We start from the raw sequence: 24693 nt of genomic DNA, 5'->3' as shown, positions 1-24693 counted from the left end.
AGGGAAGAAGAGAAACTTTTTCTAAAATAAAGTGTTGGCCAAGTAATCAGTGTTTAATTTCCAAAAGGTGTCAAATTCATTTTTATATTTTATGGATTACAATAAGCTTAGAATGACAAGGATACTTTTCCTTGTACAAATGCATGGGTCATAGATTAATTTGTCTAAATCCTTCATTTTGCAGATACCAGTACTGAGGGAGAGGCAAGGTAATTTGTTCAAAGTAGTACAATTAGTTAGTGGAAGAACCAGGAAGCAAAGTCAGTTCTACTCAATCCCAGCTACGTTCTCTTTCACTGTTCTAAATTTTGAAAATTATTTTCATTTTTATTCAAAAGGGAAGACCTAATTCTTTTAAGTGTTCAAATGTCTGCACAGAAAAACAAATATGAGCCTTTCTGTGACACTAGGAAAAAAAAGTTCAAAGAAACACATGCTATTTCAGATTTGGAAATTGTCTCTTCATGGTAACAAAAAGAAAAAAAAATAGACAACCGTAAGTGAATTTATGTGAGAAAATATATAATCCTCTTAAATTTGGAAGCTATGTGGCATGAAGTGTGACCACAAATTAGCCTTATAAAAACGCACCAAATGTATTTTCTGTGAAAGCTATAATCTTATACTTGTACTTTATATTTAATTATATATTTATTTCAGTGATGCTCCTATATCTCAAAACCTCTTTGGAATTCCTTTTTGAAATTGCTTTCAGAGCTGACTAAAAAGTCTCATTACTTTTTAATCACAAATGTCAGAATTACAAACAGTGTAGTCATGTGTTTTACTCAGTAAAGTTAATTCTGAATGATTGTTTGTTCTCAAAAGTCAAATGTATGCTCAAAAATGAAGATTTTCCACTACTATGCCACCTAATTTCAACTTGACTTTCATTGCAATAAGGTAATCATTTTACTCTGCTCTAATTAATACTCTACAACCCTCACAATAGTAACTTTCCAGACTTGTTCTTCTCCTTTCTAAGCATCATCTACTCACATCCTCTTACATGAGAACCTTACTGAATGCTTCATTGGAATTTCTTTTGTCATGTTGCCAAAGTTCTCTCTTTTACCTAACTCGTCTCCCATTCTTATGGCATCATCCTTCATTATCCTCTCCCCAAATCTGGTCTCTCATGAAAAGGAAAACCCTCTCCTTATCAAGACCAGTTTAATACAATGTGTGGCACATACAGATTTGATTCCATCCATGTTTTTCCATTTGGTTTTCCCACTATGATCCCTCCTAGTATTCAATCCTCCTTATCAACTGATTCCTTGGAACATACTAGTTTAACTTATCATTAAAAATCACCACGTAGATCATACAATTTTCATGAATTATTGTCTCATATCTCTTTCCCTTTTCAGCCAAATTCCTCGCAACAGCCTTCTATATGCACCACATCTACTTCTTCTTTTCAATCTTATCTAAAATCCTCTTCAATCTGATTTTTGACCTTATCATTTAAACTAAATTGATTTCCCCAAAGTTACCAATGTTTCTTTAAGCTACCAGATATATTGATTTTTTTTCTTAATCCTCATTTTTCTTGACCACTGTGAAGCATCTCCCATTGTTGACCACCTTAGCCTGAATATTCTCTATTCTCTGGATTTTATGACACTATTCTCCCTTGTTTTTTCTACTACTGGACTGACCTACTTACCTGCACCAGGAAGTCATTTATGGTACCTCCACAAGTCCCACCCCAGCTTCTAGAAAATTCTCTAAGATTATAAATTTTAGAAATAATAGAAGATAGAGCTTCCTCACTTAGCACTTCACTATAGCAAAGAAATCATGGGTTCAGTCCTTATTTCTTAGGTGTATACTGTCTTCACGATTAGAATAATACTTTCTATTTGCATCCTCAATCCTTAGCTCAGTATATAGCACATTGTATATGCTTAATAAATGCTTATGGATTGATTACTAAGTACATTCAAAATGATGAAATTTAGGTTCTGTGGACAATTGCAAAAAGTGCATTCCAAAAATGTTTCATGAAGACATAGCAATCATTTTAATGAGTAAGTTCTGATATGTACATGAAAGTCAATCTCATTGCCTTATAGTCATCTTTCATGCAATTGGAAAACCTTGAATGTAAATTTATGATATTAAAGAAAATTTAAACCATTTATTGAATTGATAATAATTTTTCTGGGTCTTTTAGGTTTATAATAATTACTAGCAGAAATAAACATTATATTCATACTAGTCATTGTCATAACTGGTTAACAAAAGCTTATACAATAGTGAGTCATACAATGACCTCTACTACCAAGAATGAAGATTTTGTTTAACCTTTTCTTACCTGTAAACAAGTGAATCATCATAAGTACCATTGTACTGAATTTGAAACATACGTATTCCAGGTATATTTCTTTGAAAATTGAATTTAAGTAGTGCAGTAGAGGATGTTGCTTCTGCTACTACAACTTTTTTATCTTGACTCATTTTAGTATCCCCATTACTATTACTTGTGTTAGAACCTGACTTAGTAGAAGTCGAAATATCTGAGGACCCAGGATCAGGCTCATGAATATGATTTGTACTATTTAACAAATGAGGAAGTTTGATTATATGAAGATCCACTGTTTGTGTTGCTTCCCCTGCAGGATTAGATGCAATGCAGGTAAAAGAACCTGTATCCTTTACAGTTGTGATAAGTATATCAAGTGTTCCATTATCATAGACAAGAGATCTTGTTGCATTTGAAATGAGCTTTCCTTCTGGAGAAATCCAGTGAATTGCAGGCTCTGGATCTCCCCTAGCCTTGCACCTCAATGTGGCTCTTTGACCTTCTAATACCCTCATTTCATGTGTATGCCGAGTAATGAGTGGAGGTTCACACAAAAATTCTTCCTCTGGAATTGACCAAAAATACCGACCAGACAAAAGTGTAGGAGAAGCACAAGTCTCTAAGTCATCTTCTCTTGAAAGCCGTCTCAGCCACAATAATTCACAATTGCAGTGCAAAGGGTTTCCACCAAAACTTAATGCGAAAGTGGATGGACTGATGATTCCTGAGGTTGCTAATACCTGAGCTCTCTGAAAGAGAGGATCAGGTGGCAGCTTCTGCAATTTATTTGATGTTACATCTAATCTAGTCATCTTGTGTAAGTGAGAGAAAGTCCCTTTAGGTATGTGGTCAATCATATTGTGATCCAAACTAAGTGTATGCAAACTAACCATTTTTTCAACAGCTTCCCAAGGTATATTTTCAAGATTGTTGTAGGACAAATCAAGCTCCTCAAGGGCTAAAACATCGTCAAATGCTGTAGAAGAAATTAAAGTCAGTTGATTGTTGTTTAGAATCAAGTGATGGAGATTGGAAAGTCCACTGAACATATCATTTGTAATCTTAGTCAGTCTATTACTATTCAAATGTAAAGCCCGCAAGTTGCGTAAATCAGCAAAAGCATGAGGTGTAATAAAGCTTATTGTATTCCGGGATAAGGTCAAGTCCACCAAGCTCGTCATATTGGCAAAATCTTTCCTTTTAATGTTTGTAACAAAATTATCTGCCAATCGGAGTTCCACAGTTCTTCTGTCAATGTTTGGTGGAACAAATAAGAGGCCTTTCTTGGCACACAGAGTTGCAAGATTAGGAGACAAAATCTGACACACGCAACGCTTTGGACAGATCTGTGCTCTCACTGTTATGCCGATGAACAACAGGGAAAAAAGCAGTTTTTCCATTGTAGATCAAGTTTAGAATCCTATAAAAGAGGACACAAAATATAGTGTTAACATTTAGCCACAAATTTATCCCCATAAGCTCTATAGAACAATTATTTGTCTTAAAGTTTATCAAGTAGAACATAAACATCCACCAAGCCAGCACCAAAAATCAATGTTAGATTTTATATAGCTTCATGGAGTAATGTAAAAAGTACTAGATTGGGAGTCTAAAAATGTCCTTGCTCCAGCACTTGCTCTATTTGTCAACACATGTCATAACTAAATTTCTCTATCAGTTTTCTGATAACTAATTAAGGAAGTTTTTCCAAACTTCGTGTTACTTTAAAAGTATTAAGTTAATTCAGATTACCAAAAAAAATTAAAGTGACATTTAAACACAATGTGAAGTCTTAGTTTAATTTTGTAGCTTAACAACTTTGTTACAAAAGTACTGAGGCATGGTGAATTCAAGTCCTAATTGTATACATACTAATTGTAAGACTATATGCAAATTTTTAGTGTTTAGTGACCCAAGCAACTCTTTGAATTTCATTTCTTATTTTGTAAAATCAGAATAACTTTATAATCCCTGCTTCATACAGCTATGGTCTGTAAAGCACTATAGAAGCCAAGAGGCACTACCAAAAGTATTTTTATTTTATTTTGTAACGTTTATATTCTGTAAATGAATGAAATTCTGAACTGTATATCAAAGTCTTCAAGCACAAATGACAGAGCTTCAAATAAATTACTTTATTTTATGCGCTATTAAAATTATGACATTTGGAAATATAAACCAAATCTGAAACATAATTTTAACATTTGGTTAAGTATAATAATATTATCTCACTAAGAATAAACAACTACAAAACATGACTTAAAAGATTCCAAGACATTGTCTTTTCATATGAAAAATTTATGTAAAGTTCTAAAGGTAGAAACTTTTATGAACTGAAGCAAAAGATGAAAAATGACAGAATATTGGATAAAAGACAAGAGAAATTGTCTTACTTGAATTGAATTATAATATTTTTCAAGGAGAAAAAACATACAAATCTACCTAGAAAAAAATTTAAGAGGAGGAAGAGACCTTAATAATAATTTAGTTAGCTTCTCATATTTTGCAAATGAATAAGATGAAATCTCTTTAGGACTAGTCCTCCCAAGATGCTATAGTTAAATAATCATATATCTGAAATTAAAATCTATGTGTTCTGGTTCCAATATTCAAACTGGAGGTAGATTTTTAAAAATAAAAACACTTCTGTTTTATAAATTTCACATTGAATCAAATTTAGAATTGCTACTTGTGATACCTGAGTCTGAGTCTTGACAAAATAATAATTCTGTCAAAACGCAAGACAAAAGTTTATAACAGTATAGAAGCTAAAATGTCTTCAAATAGTTTCATTGTATATATAGCACACTATATGCACACACATTTTCCACATAAAGAAAGCACTCAGAAACTGAAAACAGTCTTGTAATGGTTAAGAAATCTTTTAACGAATGACTACTACATAATAAATACTCAAATTAATGGGTAATTATTTGACAATTAGAAAAGGAAATAATAAGCACATTTACTTTTTTATAACCATCTGAGACTATAATTAATTCTTTATAGAAAATACAATGCCATCATCTTGTAAGTTCAGTTAAAGAAAAGTTAGTGGGCAGCTGTAGAGATGATGTTCAAGTCATCTATGCGAAGTGTAATCAATTTAATTACCGTCTGTTTTTTCCTCAGGGATAGCTGGCGATGGGTGCATTTTCTGATAACCAAGGAATTTGTTCCAAAGTTCATGTTATTTTAAAATTATTAAGTGAACTAATTTAGGTTAACAAAAATTCATAATAACATTTAAAAACAGTCAAAGCTTCTGTTTATGCTTATAGTTTAAGAATTTCTTTACAGAAGCACTGAAACATGACAAATAAAAATGTTGGAGCTAAAATCAATAATACCTGTGTTCAGTAGCATCAGAGAGCAGAAGACTAACCTGGTACCATCAGTCTACGCATTTATTCAAGGACTGAGTGACCTCCTGAGGAAAAGTCTGCTCCCTTTAGAATTTTCCTTCCTGGTTCTAGTATATCTACAAACATGACAATATAATCTGTTTCCTTATACAAATGTTTCCAGTAATTCGAATTTTACTTCAACTACAAAACAAGTAAAGGTTAACTAGAGAAAGTTTAGCTAGTTTAAACTTTTACCTAAAGTGTTAGGAATTTTCATAACTGAGGCTCAGAGCAAATGTAATTGAAATCAAATTTTCATCCAAAATAAATTCACTAAAACAGTGATTAGGTGTGTGTGTGTGTGTGTGTGTGTGTGTGTGTGTGCATGTGTGTGAGAGAGAGAGAGAGAGAGAGAGAGAGAGAGAGAGAGAGAGAGAGAGAGAGAGAGAAGAGAGTAGTAGCATTAGTAGTAGTAGTAGTAGAAATGTTCACATCTGTTAAAAAAATATGAAAGGTGAAAAAAGAAAAGGAATATTCTAATGAGAAAGGGTTTTGTATTTTGTACTTATATGGATCCATGATTTTTATTTCTGTCAATAATTTCTCCCTTTACCAGTTGTGAGGAAGGAATTGCGCATAAGTCAGGTAATCTGCAACAGCAGGAAAATTGGGGGCCTAAGTCTTGCTTGGTCACATCTTGGGAACCTAAGTTGATAGGTGAGGTTTGGCTAGTGATAATGTTTAATATAAAATTTTGGAATAATCTCTTTGTTCTCTCTGAAGCAAACTCAGAGAATGCCTCTTCCTATGTCAATAAAAGCCAGCCTGGGGCTGACTTAACATTCCTTAAGAGACCTTTAACCTAAGACACTATCTTGAATAATGGGACTTTTTCTATATCTTGATATTTGTAGACATATACTATGTTATGGCACGTTAATGACGAAGAAAACACAGACATCTTGGGTCGTAATTTCTATGTAAAACTTTGTCAAACTCTGTTATCTTATTGTAGTTACAACCTATGCAAGTAAGAAATTCCTTTCTGATGGTCTAGTTAATCACTTATGGAGACCATAAATCTGAAGCACACAGAACACTTCTTTGTCCTAAAACAGATTTAAGGCTGCCCAATTCTTTGTATCGGTAGCCAGAACATTTCTGGCTCCATAATGCCTTATGTTACTGTTGTCTTTAATAGGGAATTGATCAATTAATTAATTAAACCATAAAATGTATGCATTTTGCCTGTTGCCTTTTCTTTAACCAAGTTTTCAGATCAACAGTTATGGCGCCCAAACGTGGATTAGAACTGAGGAACTGAATGGATATTTCCTCATCTCGCCAATGCCAGGACTCCAGAGCCAATAGGAACCATTTTTCCTAGAGTCCTGGGCCTGGACGGGGTCGGGGTAAGTCCTTCCATTCGCAGCTTCCAAAGGACTCAAAAATTCCCTTTAAAGATAACCACAGGACAGAGACCACTCTGCGTTAACTCGCCTCTGTATTAATTAGGTCCCCTCTGAAGATCGATCTAGGGAAATCAGCTAGCTATGGGTGGGTCAAAAACTAGAAGTAGAAATCCGGCTGACAAGACCCCTACTTCTTGTACGCCAAGCCGTTACCAACCTGATGATCACAGGTATTACTAGAACTAGTGTTAATCAACTAAAGATAGCCCTAAATCACGTTGGCCACAACAGGGCTCTTTTGGACCGGTCAAAGTTACTTTGTCTTACAACCAAATTAAGTTTAAAGGCCAACAAAACAACTAGCCAGTAGCAAGAATCTTTCGTCTTGGGCTTGCTGACTTGGCTGAGCAAGAACAAAAGACAGATAGCCTCTTCCCTCTAGGGCTGGGAGCTGCTTCAGCACCTAGCCGTATCCTGGCAAAAATCCTTTCTTCTTCAGGGGTTCCAGTATGTCCTTCCCTCCATTCCCTCCACCCTATTCCTTGCCCCTTTTCTTCCCTCCCCTTCACCCTGAAGGCCTCTGATCTGGGGAAACTAATGGCACCTAGATGCAATCTTTCCCCTTCGCCTTCCCCTACCTTAGACCTGAGGAAGGCAGCCTCTGTTCAAGCCTCTGTTGCCTTCCTCCTCCCCATTCCCCCTCCCCACTTTCCCATAAGGGCTCTGGTCTTGAAGAGGACAGTTACAATCCACCTAAGAACTAAAGGCCTGAACCTATTCCCATGGGGCCTGTTCCTTTAAGACAGTCAGAAACTTTGGGGCACCAAGGCTCCCTAATCCTCTAATGACCACAGGGGTGCTCTGAGCAAAGATTGCAGGATTCCCCTTTATTATCAGACCTTGGTTTCTTGCAATCCCCTTTCCTCAGAATGATTATAGCCAATTTATGATGGGGATTTCTACCTTCTCTCTCTAGGTTGCTTTTTTGTGAGCTACGTTTGTATTAGTCCTGTTGCCAATTTGTCTGTTGGTGTATGTCCTTGTCCCTATCAAGTGTGCTGTGAATGAGTGTGTTATCTTGTAAGATTTAAATGCAAGCAGCAGGCCTTCAGTGGCTGCAGCTAGGGAAATAAATAAACAAACAAAATTTTAACACTTTTCCTTGTTGTTCCGGTCTGGCCAACCTGGAATTACAATGGAAAGTTAGATCATCTTAGTTAAAATCATTTTAGCAGATTTGTATGTTGTGAGATTAATCATAAAACATTTCAGGAAGTGATCATTTGATATAACTCTTAAGTTTGTGGGCAGCCCACCTTTCTAGGTAAAGCTTGGAAATGCCACCTAGGTCCTAGACATTCCTCCCACCCTGTCCCAGCAGCTGCATACCGCCTTGGGCTCAGTAAGTTCTGCTGCTGTGGGAGGGGCTGGGAGAGGTGGAAGAATCAGGCCTCTAGCAAGCATTCTTTAAACTGTGCCTGCGAAAGTCACCACTGGGACATCAGTTTCTCTGCTCTTGGTAAGCTTCACTTCTCTGTTCAATTGTAAAAAAGTGTTTTATTTCTGTTTGACCCATTTTCTGATTTGTACAATAATTATACTTGTTGTTATGGGATCAAAATGATAAAATGATTGTAAAATGCTTAACGTAATGACTGGCATATGTTACATACAACATTATTATCTCTCTAATGTAATTGTTACCTTTGAAGTGGTTTTAATTGCTAATAGTAAGATCAATAATTTCTGGAAATGCAAATTATACCATCTGCAGTTATTGTGTTAAAACTCTATTTCTAGGATTGTATCTCTGAATTTCTCTTAGATTATGAAAACTGAGTGACCACTGTAATCTAGAAATAGTGTTAGACAAAGCAATTTTTAACTTGAACTTTGTTGAAACTAAAACATATTGGGAAAATTGTGTAATACCAGTCATGTTACTTTATCAGTCCTGCTAACTTTGTCTTATAATGTTTTGTAATTGCCATTTAGAAAACCAGGTATTTTCACCTTTATCTGTTAAAAAAAAAAGTTAAAGCTAAACAATTTGGCTATCTTCTATGAAGTTGTAGGATTGTTAACTAATTTATTTGGGATTACTGTTTAAATGTTGAAACCTAACATTGTTAAATGATTCCTACGTATAGAAAGGAGGGAATGAGAGAAAACTTTATTTAGACTTCCTCTGCCCATTCAGACAGTCCCACAATGGAGTGAAAACTTTATTTAAATTACTTCTGTTCATTCAGAACAGTCCTCCCATTCCTGTGGGTAAGATCATCAGTCCTAATAAAGGAATTTGATTGGTTAATTCAAATTCTAAACAATGAATATTACTTTCGCAGAAGTTGTAATAGAGAGAATTTTTAATAATTGGCTTTTACATCAGGAAAGTTTTAAATTTGAGCAGGAATGATGTTAAATGGAATCCCTTATGTGTGTGTGTCCTGGTAAACCTTTATTGTTTATTGTAACTCCAAGAGAGTGGAAGTAACTGTTATCTGACTGTAAGTTGTGATTAGTGAGACTTGCTGTTTAAGGTAAAAGGCATTTGGGACCATAACTATTTTTGGTTTTGAGTTTGAATTTGGGTGTAGTTGTCTGCATTAAATCAGTATCTGAGACACTTGCCACAAAGGAATATTTCTCACCTGACTAAACACCCAGGGGACAATTCTAGACTCAATCTAGGATGGGACCCCCCTGGCTCAGTTTCCCTGTTGTGTTCCTTTAAAAAGCAATGTTTCTCACCTGACTATTCCTGAGTCTGGCTATGAAACAGATACTGCATAATTGGAGAATTTCACTCTTATCTGAATTCAAACAGAGTAAAGGATGTTTTATCCTGTCATATTTGGTATGTCACATGTCCCTGCTTTTTCCTTCTATAGCAAATTTCTGTGGTCAGTAACAAGTGACCAGCAAAATATGTGAGCCTTTTGTATAATCTTACTGGAAAATCTAATATTATTTTTATCTGAAATTAGAACATATGCAGAAATTTATGTAAACTACTTAAGACTCACCTTAAGATGTTCCCATTGTTAAAAAAAAAAAATAAAGGATTTTAAAAGCAACAGTGTTTTTCTGTGAGTCAGTCTCATATCTAAGAATACTGCAATAATAAAGAATTCAGTTTATTATAATGCTTTGGAAATTCATATTACTTAAGGACATTTTTGTAACAACTCAGTTTTAATGAATTCCAGTTTTAAAGGTTTATTTTTGCTTAAGAAAAAAAAAAGATGAAAGAGATATCAAGTATTTTAAAAGTTTCCAAATAGTTTTCTTCATAAGAGTTTAGTCAACATCAGAGTAAATTTTAAACTGTTTTTAAAGAAGGAAAATACTTTTAGAAGAAATGTTTTGAAAAATCATGTGTGATTCTCAGAAGGCCTACAAAAACTTCAAAATAATATATTGTTAAATTAAGCTGTTTTGATCTGAATATGTAGTCATTCTATGGCCTAAGTCAGAGTTAAAGTTTGTGTCTGAATTTATTATATGTAAAAGATTTAATTCCTGGAGTATCTCATTCTTCTAGAGTGAGTAAAATTAGGGAATAACAACTTGTGAAACAAAGAGATAATTCCATCAAAATACAAATTTAGTCATTAACCTCTTTGCTTTGTTTAAGCTGGAATAGTATTCCAGTATAGTTTTGCTAGTAAAAAGTAATAACTTATGAGCTATCTTGCCTTATGGTTAAAATGTAAAAGCAAGTGGAATAATCTGGATAATAAGATTGAGAGATTTGGAAAGACAAATTAAGTTCTGATTGAAACTGTGAAAGGTAGATAAGATTTGGGGATAAATATGGGTTATCCTAACCCCTCTTGCTCCTAGATAGTTGTTTTGGATACTTTTGTGTCACTTTCGGATGGTTTAAGGTGTGAGGAAGTATGTAATCTGAGGGATACCAGCCAATATTTATTTGCTATATAAGGCTGGGACTGCAATTTACTATTGTTTGAAGTTCTGATTACAGGAATAGTTGTCTAAGTTATCATAAAGCCAATTGACATATGCTGCAGGCTAATGGTGGATGCTTGGAAAGGTTTTGAAGACAACGTTGGACATGGCCTAGGTAGGATCTTCCTAACTTTATTTTCCAAATGTGCTATTTCCTTTCTGAAAAAGGAAATTCCCCACCTGATTACCTCTAAGCCCTGCTTTCAGCACTTGGTAACCTCATGATTACATGTCAGATAATGGCTTATTCCTGGAATCATCCAGAACTAAGGAGATCCTTTCCTTCTGTTAACATTGTCCCTCTTTTTCTTTTATAGCAAATCTTTGTAATTAAGAAGTTCTTTAAGTACGACACTAAGTCTATCAAATAATAAATGGAAATTGGAACATCTCTGAGTTATTATAATGGGATGCAAGAATGAATAGCTTACAACTTTAACCTACATTGCTAGCCAAATAAACAAATATAATATTTAGATAACATCAAGGAAATCATTAGATCAGGTAATAAGACAAAGATGTAATGTGAGAGATGTCTAATTAAATAGCGTAGCAAATTTTGAGGAAAAACAGGATCAGCCTGATTCCTGTAAGAATTATATGTAAATGTATATGATTGACTTCTAAAATTTGTTTTGCTACCCTTTGACCCAGCAATATCACTACTAGGACAGTATCCCCAAGAGATCATAAAAATGGGAAAGGGTCCCACATGTACAAAAATATTTATAGTAGCACTTTTTGTAGTTGCCAAAACTGGAAGTCAAGGGGATGTCCATCAATTGGGGAATGGCTGAATAAATTATGGTATATGAATGTAATGGAGTACTATTGTGCCATAAGAAATGATGAACAAGAAGACTTCAGAGAGGCCTGGAAGGACTTATATGACCTGATGCTGAGTGAAAGGAGCAGAACCAGGAGAAATTTGTGCACAGCAAAGACCACAGTGTGCGAGAGTTTTTTCTGGTAGACTTGGAATTTCGTAATAACACAAGAACTTCTTAAAAAAAAAAAAAATCCCAATGGCGGCTCTCAAGGCAAAATGCCTTCCACACTCAGAGAAAGAAATATAGAAGTCATTGGCAAAATGTAGCAGATCATGTTTGTGTATGTGTAAGTTTTTGTGTATCATGTTTTGATTTGTTATATGATTTCTTTCATTTATTTTAGTCTGACTATATAGCATGACTATAGTGAAAATACACTCAATAGGAAAGTATATGTAGAACCTATACAGAATTGTATGCAGTCGTGGGGAGGGAGGGGGGTAGTGGGGGGTAGGTGTGGGGGGGATAAAATCTCAATTGTATGGCAGTGATTGTTAAACATTAAAAAATAAAAAATAAAATAAAATAAAATAAAATATAAATAAACAAATAAACAAATAAAATTTGTTTTGCTTTTAATAATAAGATCTCAAATTTGGATTTTTGCATAAAATTTGTACAGAATAGTAAGAAAAGTAAGTGAAATTTTTTCTTCTCTGTTAAAATATTTGTCCAATAATTTAAAAAGCAGATGAGTTCATTTTATAGTTGCACCCTCACATTTTAAAAGGTTCTTATTCCAGGTACAAGATTTAGGTAAAGATAAAAACAGCAAATAATGTGAACCGAAATTTTCTGAAATTTCAAAAGTGGAGAACAAATTTTAAGTGATTGTACTAATTTATATTGTCAGAAGTGTCTGGGAACTTCTAGATCTGAACCAGAAAAGCAGAATTCTCTTTTTGAACCATCCCAAAAATGAAACCTAGTGTCAAAGACAAGATATCTAGTTATCAGATAACCACATGAGAAATCTGGGATTCAAAAAGTTTTGTTTAAATGAAAATTAAGAATGGATTACTGGGATACAAGGAACTTAATGTTAATTAACATTGAAATAATAATTGCATTGATTTGTATGGTTCATGTTTAATTTTCTTGTTTATATTGGTGACATGTAAATCTCCCTTTCAAAACTACTCTATTGTGAGCCATCTAAGTTTTAATCTGTACCTGACAATGTAAAAATGCAATTTGTGATTTGTAAAAAAACTTCATTGTGTTGTTTGAACCTAGCCTTGCATGGCTGGGAAACTGAACTATTGCTAAGTGCCTTTAGCCATGTTAACTGTGTTGTATTGTTTCATCTCAATTATCAAATCATGTTTTCTGGGAGACCCTGTCAAGTTTTCTGTACAGACTCATGGATTCATCTGTCACCTCCATTGCCCCTGCCCCTGAGGGATCGTGCCCTCCAATTTTGAAGAAGCCTGAAGAAGATGCCATCAGACACAGACAGCTTTCCCAAGAGCCTGGACCAGACTTGCATGACCAGTAACTTTCACACTACTGGTTATTTAGAGGTTTTTTCATATCTTTGTTGGTCTACAGGCAAAGCCTTAAGCTTGCCTTTGACCAAAAGGAGGGAATGATAATGCTTAATATAAAATTTTGGAATAATCTCTTTGTTCTCTCTGAAGCAAACTCAGAGAATGCCTCTTCCTATGTCAATAAAAGCCAGCCTGGGGCTGACTTAACATTCCTTAAGAGACCTTTAACCTAAGACACTATCTTGAATAACAGGGCATTTTCCATATCTTAATATTTGTAGACATGTACTATGTTATGGCATGTTAACGGTAAAGAAAACACAGACATCTTGGGTCGTAATTTCTATGTAAAACTTTGTCAAACTCTGTTATCTTATTGTAGTTACAACCTATGCAAGTAAGAAATTCCTTTCTGATGGTCTAGTTAATCACTTATGGAGACCATAAATCTGAAGGACACAGAACACTTCTTTGTCCTAAAACAGATTTAAGGCTGCCCAATTCTTTGTATCAGTAGCCAGAACATTTCTGGCTCCATAATGCCTTATGTTACTGTTGTCTTTAATAGGGAATTGATCAATTAATTAATTAAATCATAAAATGTATGCATTTAGCCTGCTGCCTTTTCTTTAACCAAGTTTTCAGGTCAACACTAGGGTAGGAAGTGAATGCTCTTTCGACCTTTCTAGGTGTACACCAGCCCTGGGTGAGGGCCATCTGAGATCGGGGTCTTGCCATAAGGAATCTTAGGCATGACCAGCCCTTTGGGGACTTTTGGAGTATAAGTCTTAAGAAGATGATTGCCAGGAGGAGGATAGGGAATCCTCTGAGTTGTCATTCAGAAGCCCATTTGACCAGTCCTATGGAAGGACCTTCAAAGAAGGAGAGCAAAGAGGAAGAGGGGGGAGGAGGATGAATCTAAATTCTAGGAAGGATCTTTTTGAAATTGATTTGGAGTCAGTCAGAGTAAATTGCCATGAATATTTGCATTTTGACTGGTCTAATTCAAAGTTAATTTATTTCCTAAAAGGAGAGGAATTGCATTTACTTTGTCTATCTATTCTGTGTATGTCTGTGTGTTTGTGAAGTGTTTTATGTTTATGGTGTAAGATTGTAAATACAGGCAGACAGCCAGGCCGAGTAGCAAGGGCTGTAATGGAAATTTCCATTGGAATTCTGCTATCTCTTAATATCCCTCTATCCTTGATTACAGCAGTCTCAGAGGAATGAGTGGGTGGGAAAGAGAGGGAGAAAGAGAGAAAAACGTTTTACTGTTTGGCTTGATCTGTTGCATCAATGATGTTAATAGAGAGGTTGAAAACTTTTTAAAAGTTGTTAGGGAAAAAAATATTTATTTTTGCCTTTTAACTCTGGCCAAGTTCTGAATGCTAAAAGAAAAATAAGAGAGATGAGGGAGGATCTTTTTCCCTCAGACAGAAGAAAGGTAGCATTTAATCATTTCCTGGCTTACCCAAAAGAAAAATTTTCATGTAACAGGACACAATAGAAAGGTAATTGAATTCATTCTGGTTGTATTTGAAAGTGCCAGCTCTATGTTGGCAAATTCATAGTCACCACTAATGCTGGATATATTGCCTTGTTGATACACTATCCTCACTATCTTAAATCCCTCTCTCAAAATCTCCCACCCAGAGGGAAAAAAAGAACCCCTTTCAACAAATGAACATTTTAAAGTAAAATGAATTCATGCATTGGACGTGTTAAGAAATGTATGTTTCAGTCTGTATCTTGAAATCTCTCCTCTCTTTTTCAGACAGTGGGCAGAATTCTACATCAAAGATTCTCTGTAATCATGGCTGGTCATTCCATTGATCTGAATTCTTAAATTTTTAAAAGTTACTTCTCTTTAGATTATTTTAATTATCAGACATTATTTTCCTAGTTTTGTTTTAATATGCAACAGTTTGTAGATATCTTCCTGGATTTCTTAGAATTAATTTTTTTTTACAATATTTCCTATGGTACAATAATATTCTTTTATATCCATTTGCCATTTATTCTACCATTCTCCAACTGATGGACATTCATTTTGCTTCTAGTTCTTCCTTACGATAAAAAGTGCTACTCTTAATATTTTGTGTATATGTGGATCTTTTCCTTCTATCTTTGCCTATTTTGTCATATAATTTTAGTCAGGATATCACTAGGTATATACATTTGTTTCAAATTTCATTTCTTTAATTATTAGAGATTTGGAACATTTTGTCATAGTCTTTTTGAGACCTTGTGTATCTTTCCTCAAGAACACTATTCCTATTTTTGGACATCTGTTTTTTGAGGATGTGTAGAATTTAGCCATAACTGCTAAGTTGATTTGAGTGAACCCATGATCTTCTTTTCCTATGTATATGTGCCAGTGCTCTTGCAATACACATCAATATGATTGTAGGGCAATCTCAGTTCGTGCCAACCTGTAGGAAATGGAAGTTGCACTTGCCCCAATCATCTTTTTAGAAATCTACATGTACCTGGACTGTGAACTCATCTCTGAAACAACACTAGTTAATCCCATTTTAGAAATGTGCAATTATCTTCTCTTACAAAATTATCTTTAAAAGTGCACATAGTTTGCTCTCCAGTCCATACAACATATTTTCCTTGTGTGTTATAATAAATCTTTTGGGTTTCTCATTTAACTGAGCTTGCCAAACTCATATGGACAGAATTCTGATCAAGAATTTTTTTCTTTCAACAGGGAATGGCTCTTATTTTTATGCATTTGTGTCAATTCCCTTGGGTACTAAGCCTTTATCAGGTAAATTTGATATAAAAATTGTCTTTCTAATTTTAAAGTACTTTAATTTTGTATTATAAAACTTTTTAAAAATGTTATGAAGTTAAAATTATCATCTTCTCTTCTGTGATCTTTTGTCTTTCATATGGTCATGAATTCATACTGTAACTACAGTTATGAAAAGTATCTCCTTCCTTGTTTCTTCAAGAGAATATTTAATGATACTGATACAGGGAGAGGCTCAGCATCAAATTAGATACTGGTATAGGCTGTATGCAAGACACTTAAAACCTTTTAACCACTTTATTATAGACGACCCTTATATAGGATGAAGAATCACTGGCCATGACATATAGTTCTTTGGAGAGTCCCTGATATTCCTGGAAGAATGATCACTACCTCACATCAGGGGAAGAAATCTATGTCTATACTGGAGATGTTAAATCTGTGCCATGACTCTGATACTCTTCCCATTGCTCTAGTGAATCATTAGCATTTTGCATGAGGAAACCCACTGTGAATGTTAAAAATGTAATGTGATGTGGACCACATGGATCACACTGTAAACTGAGACTTGGTCTGTCCAAAGGAAGACAAAAAGGCTTAGGCTTTTTGGCTTTTGTTTTTAAATTTTATTTTCAGCATTTTTATTTTGTATCTATTTTGTTCGTTTCTGTTCACCTTTTTCCCTTAGTCCATGCTATGAGGACTGTCTAATAAAAGAATTGAAGCTTAGTCCTTCCAAATGGGTAGGGGGGAAAAAGACCTAGGATTATTGCCTTTTGTTCTCCAGATTTTTGTTTTAGTTTTGCTTCTTCCTTTCCCTCCTTTACCCTCCTTTAGTACTACTCACAAAAGGAGAAAATTCTACTCCTTAAAATGGTGGGATTAACTTTAAAAGACCATTAGGACCTTGGCACCAAGAAATGGCATGTGATAGAATACCAGCATTTTCTTGACATGACTTCACAGATATTCCTGACATAGTTTTCATATTGTCATAGAATCTAATTTGTCCTGATTCTCCCGATGAAGCTTCCTGGTCTGAAGGCATAAAAGTATCTAGCTGTGTATCTCTTACTGTTCGTGAATAATTGAAACCATAGGAATCACAATATCTTGATGAGTCACTAGATAGTATCCTGACAGAGATACAGGACACCATGTCCAGAGAAGTTAAGTGTCACAGTATACTGTCTGTTATTCTTGCTGTAAATGCACAATAAACCACCTTTTTGTTTTGGTCAAATGTTCACTTAAATTATGAGTTTCTCATTTTGTCCCTACATTAAACCTGAAATAAGAGAGTGCTGGCTTTAGAGCTGCTCCTGTAACATGGATGAATGATACATTGTTACTAGAATTATTCCCTCCCTGCATCTACAGTTTCTGGTTCTATTTTTTTTTTGAAGTCTTGGATTAGATGAATGAACTTATTGAAAAGTCCCTTTGTGATTTTGTGTCTTTCTTCAATTTGTTGTTGTTTTCTTGTCATTGCTGGGAAAAAATGGTATATACAGCCTCCTCAAATTAAGTCCCTTACAATGGAAGAAGATATAAGAAGAAATAAAAATTTATTTAGATTAAGAGCTATCCAGAGGAATAATGGGATTCCTGGGGAAAATAATCAACAATACTTGAATAAAATATTTATCAAGCACTTACTATGAATCAGGCTTTGTTCTAGGATTGGAATACAAAAAAAAATAAGTATTCCTTGTCTTCAAAGAGTCAGACAGTTGATACGTATTTATTAAGTATCTACTGTGTGCCAGGCATTGTTCAAAGTGCCAGAGATAAAAAAAAAAAGGCAAGAGGCAGTCCATGATCCAGAAGAGTTCACAATATACATCAGTTGTGTGACAACACACAAACAACTGTTTAGAAGCAAGCTATACAAAGACTAAATGGAAAGTAATTAATCCAGGGAAGGAAGCAGAAATATAAGGATTAGGAAAGTGGTCCTATGGAAGGTGGGATTTTTATGTAGGATGTAAAGTAATCAGGGAAGCCAGGAGGTAGAAATAAAAGGGAGAACATTCCACACATGAGCGACAGTCAATGAAAGATGATAGATGTAGTATCTTTTTTTTTTTTTTGAGGAACATGTTGATCAATGTAACCAAATCAAAGAACATGTGAAGGAGATGAAGTCTAGAAGACAGGAAAGGGAGAGGTTAGGTTATAAAGAGCTCACGATGGCAAACAGAGGATGGCACATTTAATACTGGAGGTGACAGGGAGCACTGAAGTTTGTTGAGAAAGGGAATGGCATTGTTAGACATTAAAAATCACTTTGGAAGCTGAGTGGATAATGGAAGGGAGTGGGGAGAGATGTGTGGAAGGAAGAACAATCAACAGGCTATTATAATAATCTAAGCAGGAAAAGATGATGGCTTGAATCATGGAAGTAGTAGTATCAGAGGGGGAAAAAGGAGAGTGTATTTATAAGATGTTACAAAGGTAAAAATTGATAGGCTTTGCCAGCATATTTGATATGGCGTGCATGGTAGATTAGCAATTCCTTCTCACAGCTCTCCTTACTGTTAAACAGCTTTTTCCTCACACACAACCTGCACACAATTTATTTAAGCTCCTCCCCTAGCATTTCCCTTTTAAAGTACCCTTCCCACAGAAAACGTGTTTGGCCTGGCTTCTCTGATGAAGCTTCCTCACCTAAGGTCAAGAAACACCCCCAAGTACGGTGGGTTCCATGCCTTAGTGGGGGCCCAACACTACACAAATCACTTTACTCTGAAAACTGCATATATGTGTGTGTGTGTGTGTGTATGTATATATATATATATATGTTTCCAGCAGGAAATGAGGGGGACCACATCCTGAGAAACTAAGTGCCTGTAATATGACAGAAAAGGAAAAAGATAAACGTTGGAGGGAATGTGGGAAAATTGGGACACTAATGTACTATTGGTGGAGTTGTAAAGTAACTAATCATTCTGGAGAGCGATTTGGAACAATGCCCAAAGGACAATTAAACTGTGTGTATCCTTTGATGTAGCAAAATCATTAAATTGTCTGTATCTCTGTATTGGGGGAGAAGGGAAGGAATAGCTTATAGAAAAAAAATATTCATTTCCAGTTCCAGGAGCCATAATGGTGGAATGATCGGTAATGGCTATCTCCCTCCCCTTGTTGACCTTGATGATCCCAGAGATTACTTCCCAGGGAAATACTCTGAAAGAAATGGAGCAGCAGAAGGGATAAACAGACTCTCAGCCCATGAGGCTAGAAAGATCACTAAGGAGGGTTCCTCTTGCTGTGGCCAAAGGTGAATAGTGCAGTATCAGAGCTGTCCCAGACAACTCCATCTCAACAAATTGGGAGGAGATTCTGAATCCCAGAGGGGTGAAGCCAGCAATTAACAACACCAGGACCCCAGGAGTGCCTCAGCACCCCAGTGGAATTGGGAAGACACTATCACAGAGAACTGAGTTTGATATGCTCTAACTCAGCAGAAGAGCCTCCTGCATCCAGAACACACCTCCCCCACACTTGACTAGTTAGCTCCAGGGTAACTGCAGGGAAAACCCAAAAAGACCTCACCTGACCTTTGCTTTCAAACATTAGTCAGCTTTGCACCAGGTAAGCTGCAGTATTTTAGTTTCTAGCTGAAAGAATCAGAGGCCACAACACACAAAGCCTCAAGTTTAAGGCACAAGAACTGTGGGACAGAGCTCACTGCTTCATACACACAGAGATCTACTTTAAAAGCCAGGAAAAGGCTTATTATCATGAATAAAAAGCAAGGAAGAAAAGAAAAGACCATAGTATCTTTCTATGGGGACAAGGACCAAAACACAAATACCAAAGAGGTCAACATTGAGACTGTACTCACATCTGAAACTTCAGAAGGGAATATGAACTGGTCTGAAGCACAAAGAGCCTTCTTGGAAGAGTTCTGAGAGAATGTTTAAATCCAAATTAGAGAAAAAGAAGAAAAACTGGTGAATGATTTTAAAAATATGAAAAAAGTATTCACTAAAGAGAACAGTTCCTTAAAAAGGAAAATTGGACAAATGAAATAGGAAGTAAAAAACCTAATTGGTGAAAATAACTCCTTAAAAGGAACAATTGGACAGATGGAAAAGGAGAAGAAAAAGTTAATTGAAGGAAACAATCTATTAAAAAGAATTGGGCAAGTAGAAGCTAATGACTCTATCAGACATCAAGAATTATTCAAACAGGAACTAAAGAATGAAAACGTAGAAGAAAATGAAAAATATCTCATTGGAAAAACAAATGACCTGGAAAACAATCCAGGAGAGAAAATCTAAGAATTATTGGTCTACCACAAAGCCATAATGAAAAAAAGAGCCTGGACAATATCTTCCAAGAAATCATCAAGGAAAACTACCCTGAGGTCATAGATCCAGAAGGCAAAATAGTCATTGAAAAAATCCATTGATCACTTTCAGAAAGAGATTCTGCACTGAAAATGGCAAGTAATGTTGTTGTTGAATTCCAGAAGTATCAAGTTAAAAAGAAAATACTTCAAGCAACCAAAAAGGAACAATTTAAATATTGAAGAGTCAGGATCACGCAGAAGCCTGAGGTTTATACATTAAAAAATCAGAGGGATTTGAATATGATATTCTGTAAGGCAAAGAAGCTTGAACTACAACCAAGGATCAATTACCCAGGAAAACTGAGCATAATATTTCAGGCAAGGAGATGGACATTCAAAGAAATAAAGGATTTCCAGTCTTTCCTGATGCAAAGGTCAGAACTCAATAGAGATTTGATCTTCAAATGAAAATCTCAGGAGATACATAAAAATGAGAACAAAGAGAGAAAACAACTTGTTATTCAAGGTAGGCAAACTGTTTACATCTCTATAAGGAAGGATGATGTTTTTTGATCTCGAGAATTGCATATTTATTGTGATATTTTAAATGGATATACATAAAAAGAGGGAGTGTGTATAAATTAGTTGATGTGATGATTGAAAATGTGATTTAAAGGTGCCAAGGCATTATTAGTGAAGATGTGAAGAGGAGGAGGCAGAAAAAGGGAAGTTACATCACAGTAAGAGGCACAAAAACATATTGTAGTAGAGGTAAAGAGGCAAGGGAGATGAGCACTGTTCGAAATTTACTCTCACTTGATTTGGTTCAACGTGGGAACCACAAAGTCAGTAAAGTATAGAAATTTAACTAGCCATATGGGCAGTATGAGGGGAAAGGGAAAAGCAAAGGGAGGGGTGAGGGAAGAAGTACTAAAGGAAAAGGGGAATAAAAATGAGGGTTCTTATAGAAGAAAGAGAAGACTGAGGGAGATAGTGGTCAAAAAACAATACTCTACTGTGGAGGAGAAAGGGAGAAGGGAGAATTAAAAGCATAAATGGGAGAAATAGGGTGGATAGAAAGACACAGATAGTAATTATAACTTTCAATGTGAAAGGAATCATCTTTCTCATAAAACGGAGGTGGAAAGCAGAGGGGATTAAAAAACATATTCCAACAATATGTTCTTTACAAGAAACACATTTGAAACAGGGGGATACACACAAGAGAAAGGTAAGAGATTGCAGAAGAATATATTATGCTTCAGCTGATGTAAAATAAAAGCAGAAGTAGCAATCTTAATAGACAAAGCAACAGCAGAAATAGATCTAATCAAAAGAGATAAGGAAGCAAACTGTATCCTACTAACAGGAACCATAGACGATGAAGCAATATCATTATTAAACCTATATGTACCAAGAGATATAACATTCACATTCTTAGGGATAAGTTAAGGGAGTTACATGAAGAAACAGAGAGCAAAATAATACTAGTGGAGGACCTAAACTTCCCCCTCCCCGAACTTGATGAATCTAGCCTCAAAATAGACAAGAAAGAAGTTAAGGAGCTGAAAGGAACTCTGGGTAAGGTAGATATGATAGATCTCGGTAGAAAATTGAATGAGGATAGAAATGGAGACAGATATGCCTTTTCTCAGCAGTGTATGTCACATATAAAAAACTATGTATTAGGGCATTAAAAACTCCACAATCTATTGCAGAAAAGTAAAGATAGTCCATGAATTCTTCTGAGGTCATAATGCAAAAAACAATTACATTTAATAAAAGGCTAAGAAAAGATAGACCAAAAATTCATTGTAAACTAAGTAATCTAATTCCAAAAAATTAATGGGTTAAGCAACAAATCATGGAAACCATCAATAACTTCATTCAAGAGAATGACAATAATGAGACAACCTACCAAAACTTATGGGATGCTGCAAAAGCTTTCTTAGGGGAAGTTTTACATCACTGAATGCCTACATGAATAAAATAGAGGAAGAGGAGATCAAGGAATTGGGCATGCTGCTGAAAAAACTAGAAAGAGAATAAATTGAAAATCCTCAAATAAATATCAAATTAGAAATGTTGAAAACCAAAGGAGAGCTTAATAAAATAGAAAATTATTGAACTAATAAATAAAACAAAGAGTTGGATTTATGAAAACAATAATAAAATTGATACAATTTTGGTCAATTTGATTAACAAAAAGAAAAAAGAAAATCAAATTACCCATATCAATAATGAAAAGAGTGGACTAACTACCCATAAGGAGGAAATTAAAACAATAATTAGAAACTACTTTGCCCAAGTAGTATACCCATAAATTTGATAATCTCACTGTGATGGATCAATTTTTAAAAATACATTAAAAATTTCCCAGATTAACAGAAGAGGAAGTTCAATATTTAAATAACCCCATCTAAGAAAGAGAAATTGAACAAGCCCTCAATGAAATCCCTAGGAAAAATGTCCAAGGCCAAACGCATGTACAAGTGAATTCCATCAAACATTTAAAAACAATTCATTCTAATTGTGTATGGAATATTTGGGAAAATTGGCAAAGAAGAAGTCCTAAAAACTTATTTTCATCATGCAAATGTGGTTGTGATACCCAAACCAGGAAGAACCAAAACTGACAAAGAAGATTATAGACCAATCTCTCTAATGTATATAAATGCAAAAATTTTAAATCTGATACTAGCAAAAAACATGCAGCAACTTAACATGAGAATAATACATTATGATCAGGTAGGATTTATACCATGAATGCAAGGCTGGTTCAGTATTAGGAAAACTAATAGCATTATTGCTCATATCAACAACACACCTAACAGAAACCATATGATTATCTCAATAGATGCAGAAAAAGCTTTCAACAAAATGCAACACACATTCCTCTTGAAAACACTGAAGAAAATTGGCATAAATGGAGCCTTTTTAAAAATAATAAGTAGTACATAACTAAAATCATTGCCAAGCATTATATACAATGGGGATAAGCTAGATGTATTTCCAATAAAATCAGTGAAGAAACAAGGATGTCCAATATCACAGCTGTTACTCAATATGATAGTAGAAATGTTGACTTTATCAATAAGAGAAGAAAAAGAAATTGAAGGAATTAGAATAGGCAAAGAAGAAACTAAGTTGTCAGTCTTTGCAGGTGATATGATGATATACTTAGAGAATCCTAGAGAATCACATAAAAACCACCTGAAATAGTAAACAACGTTAGTGAACTTTCAAGGTTACAAAATAAACCCACATAAATTATTTGCATCACTATATATTACTAACAAATTCCAACAGCAAGAGAAATCTCATTTAAAGTTTTGGTAGACACTATAAAGTATCTGGGATTCTATCTGCCAAAACAAACCCAGGGACTATAGGAGCACAATTACAAAATATGCTGCCCACAAGAAAACTCTGATCTAAGTGATTGGAAAAATAACAGCTGCTCATGAGTAGGCCAAGCTAATATACAATAAGAGACAATTTTACCTAAATTAACTTACTTATTCAGTGCCATATCAGTCAAACTACCAGAAAATTTATTTCCTAGAGCTAGAAAATATATTATCAAATTTCCCCTGGAAGAGCAAAAGGTCCACAATATCAAGGGAATTAATGAAAAGAAATGCTAAGGAAGGTGGCCTGAACTTACAAAATTTCAAATTATATTATCAAGCAGCAATCAAAAGCACTTGTTTTTGGCTGAGAAATATAGGGGTGGATCAGTGGAATATGTTAGGTGCTCAAGACACAGTAGTCAGTGAATATAACAATCTACTACTTGCTAAACCCAAGGACACCAGTTTCTGGGATAAGAACTCACTGACAAAACTTCCTGGGAAACCTGGATAACAATGTGGTGGAAACTGGGCACAGACTAATGCCTGACACCATATAGAAGAAAAAAGTCCAAATGGAATACATGATCTAAGTATAAAGATTGATACTATAAAAATATTACGGGAGCAAGGAATAGTGTATTTGTCAGATTTAAGGAGAATGGAGAAATTTATGATCAAACAAGAGATAGAGAACATTACGAAATGCAAAATGGATATGTCTGATTACATCAAATTGAAAAGTTTTTGCACAAACTCAATGTAACCAAGATTAGGGAGGAAGCAGAAAACTGGGAAAGAATTTTTTGAACTAGGGCCTATGGTAAAGGTGTAACTTCTAAAATATATAGAGAACTGAGTGTGTAAGCTAACTGAAGAAAACAATTCGGTAAATTTCACATTGGGCAACTCAA

General features: G+C 34.9%; 1 protein-coding gene across 2 annotated transcripts in view; it reads right to left on the bottom strand.

Moving 5' to 3' along the window:
• Positions 1-24693, bottom strand: part of LRFN5 (leucine rich repeat and fibronectin type III domain containing 5) — a 133665-nt gene that overhangs the window by 8529 nt on the left and 100443 nt on the right. For both annotated transcript variants that reach the window (XM_072629631.1, XM_072629630.1), the window contains exon 2: positions 2324-3731. In XM_072629631.1, coding sequence (XP_072485732.1) covers positions 2324-3711 — 1388 coding nt within the window. In that variant the 5' untranslated portion in view covers positions 3712-3731. The remainder of the gene's footprint in view (positions 1-2323; positions 3732-24693) is intronic.

Source organism: Notamacropus eugenii, chromosome 1 (assembly GCF_028372415.1).
Source record: "Notamacropus eugenii isolate mMacEug1 chromosome 1, mMacEug1.pri_v2, whole genome shotgun sequence".
In the NCBI taxonomy this organism is placed as follows: Eukaryota; Metazoa; Chordata; class Mammalia; order Diprotodontia; family Macropodidae; genus Notamacropus; species Notamacropus eugenii.
Note: the sequence above shows the minus strand (reverse complement) of the source record. Positions and strands in the feature narration are given on the sequence as shown.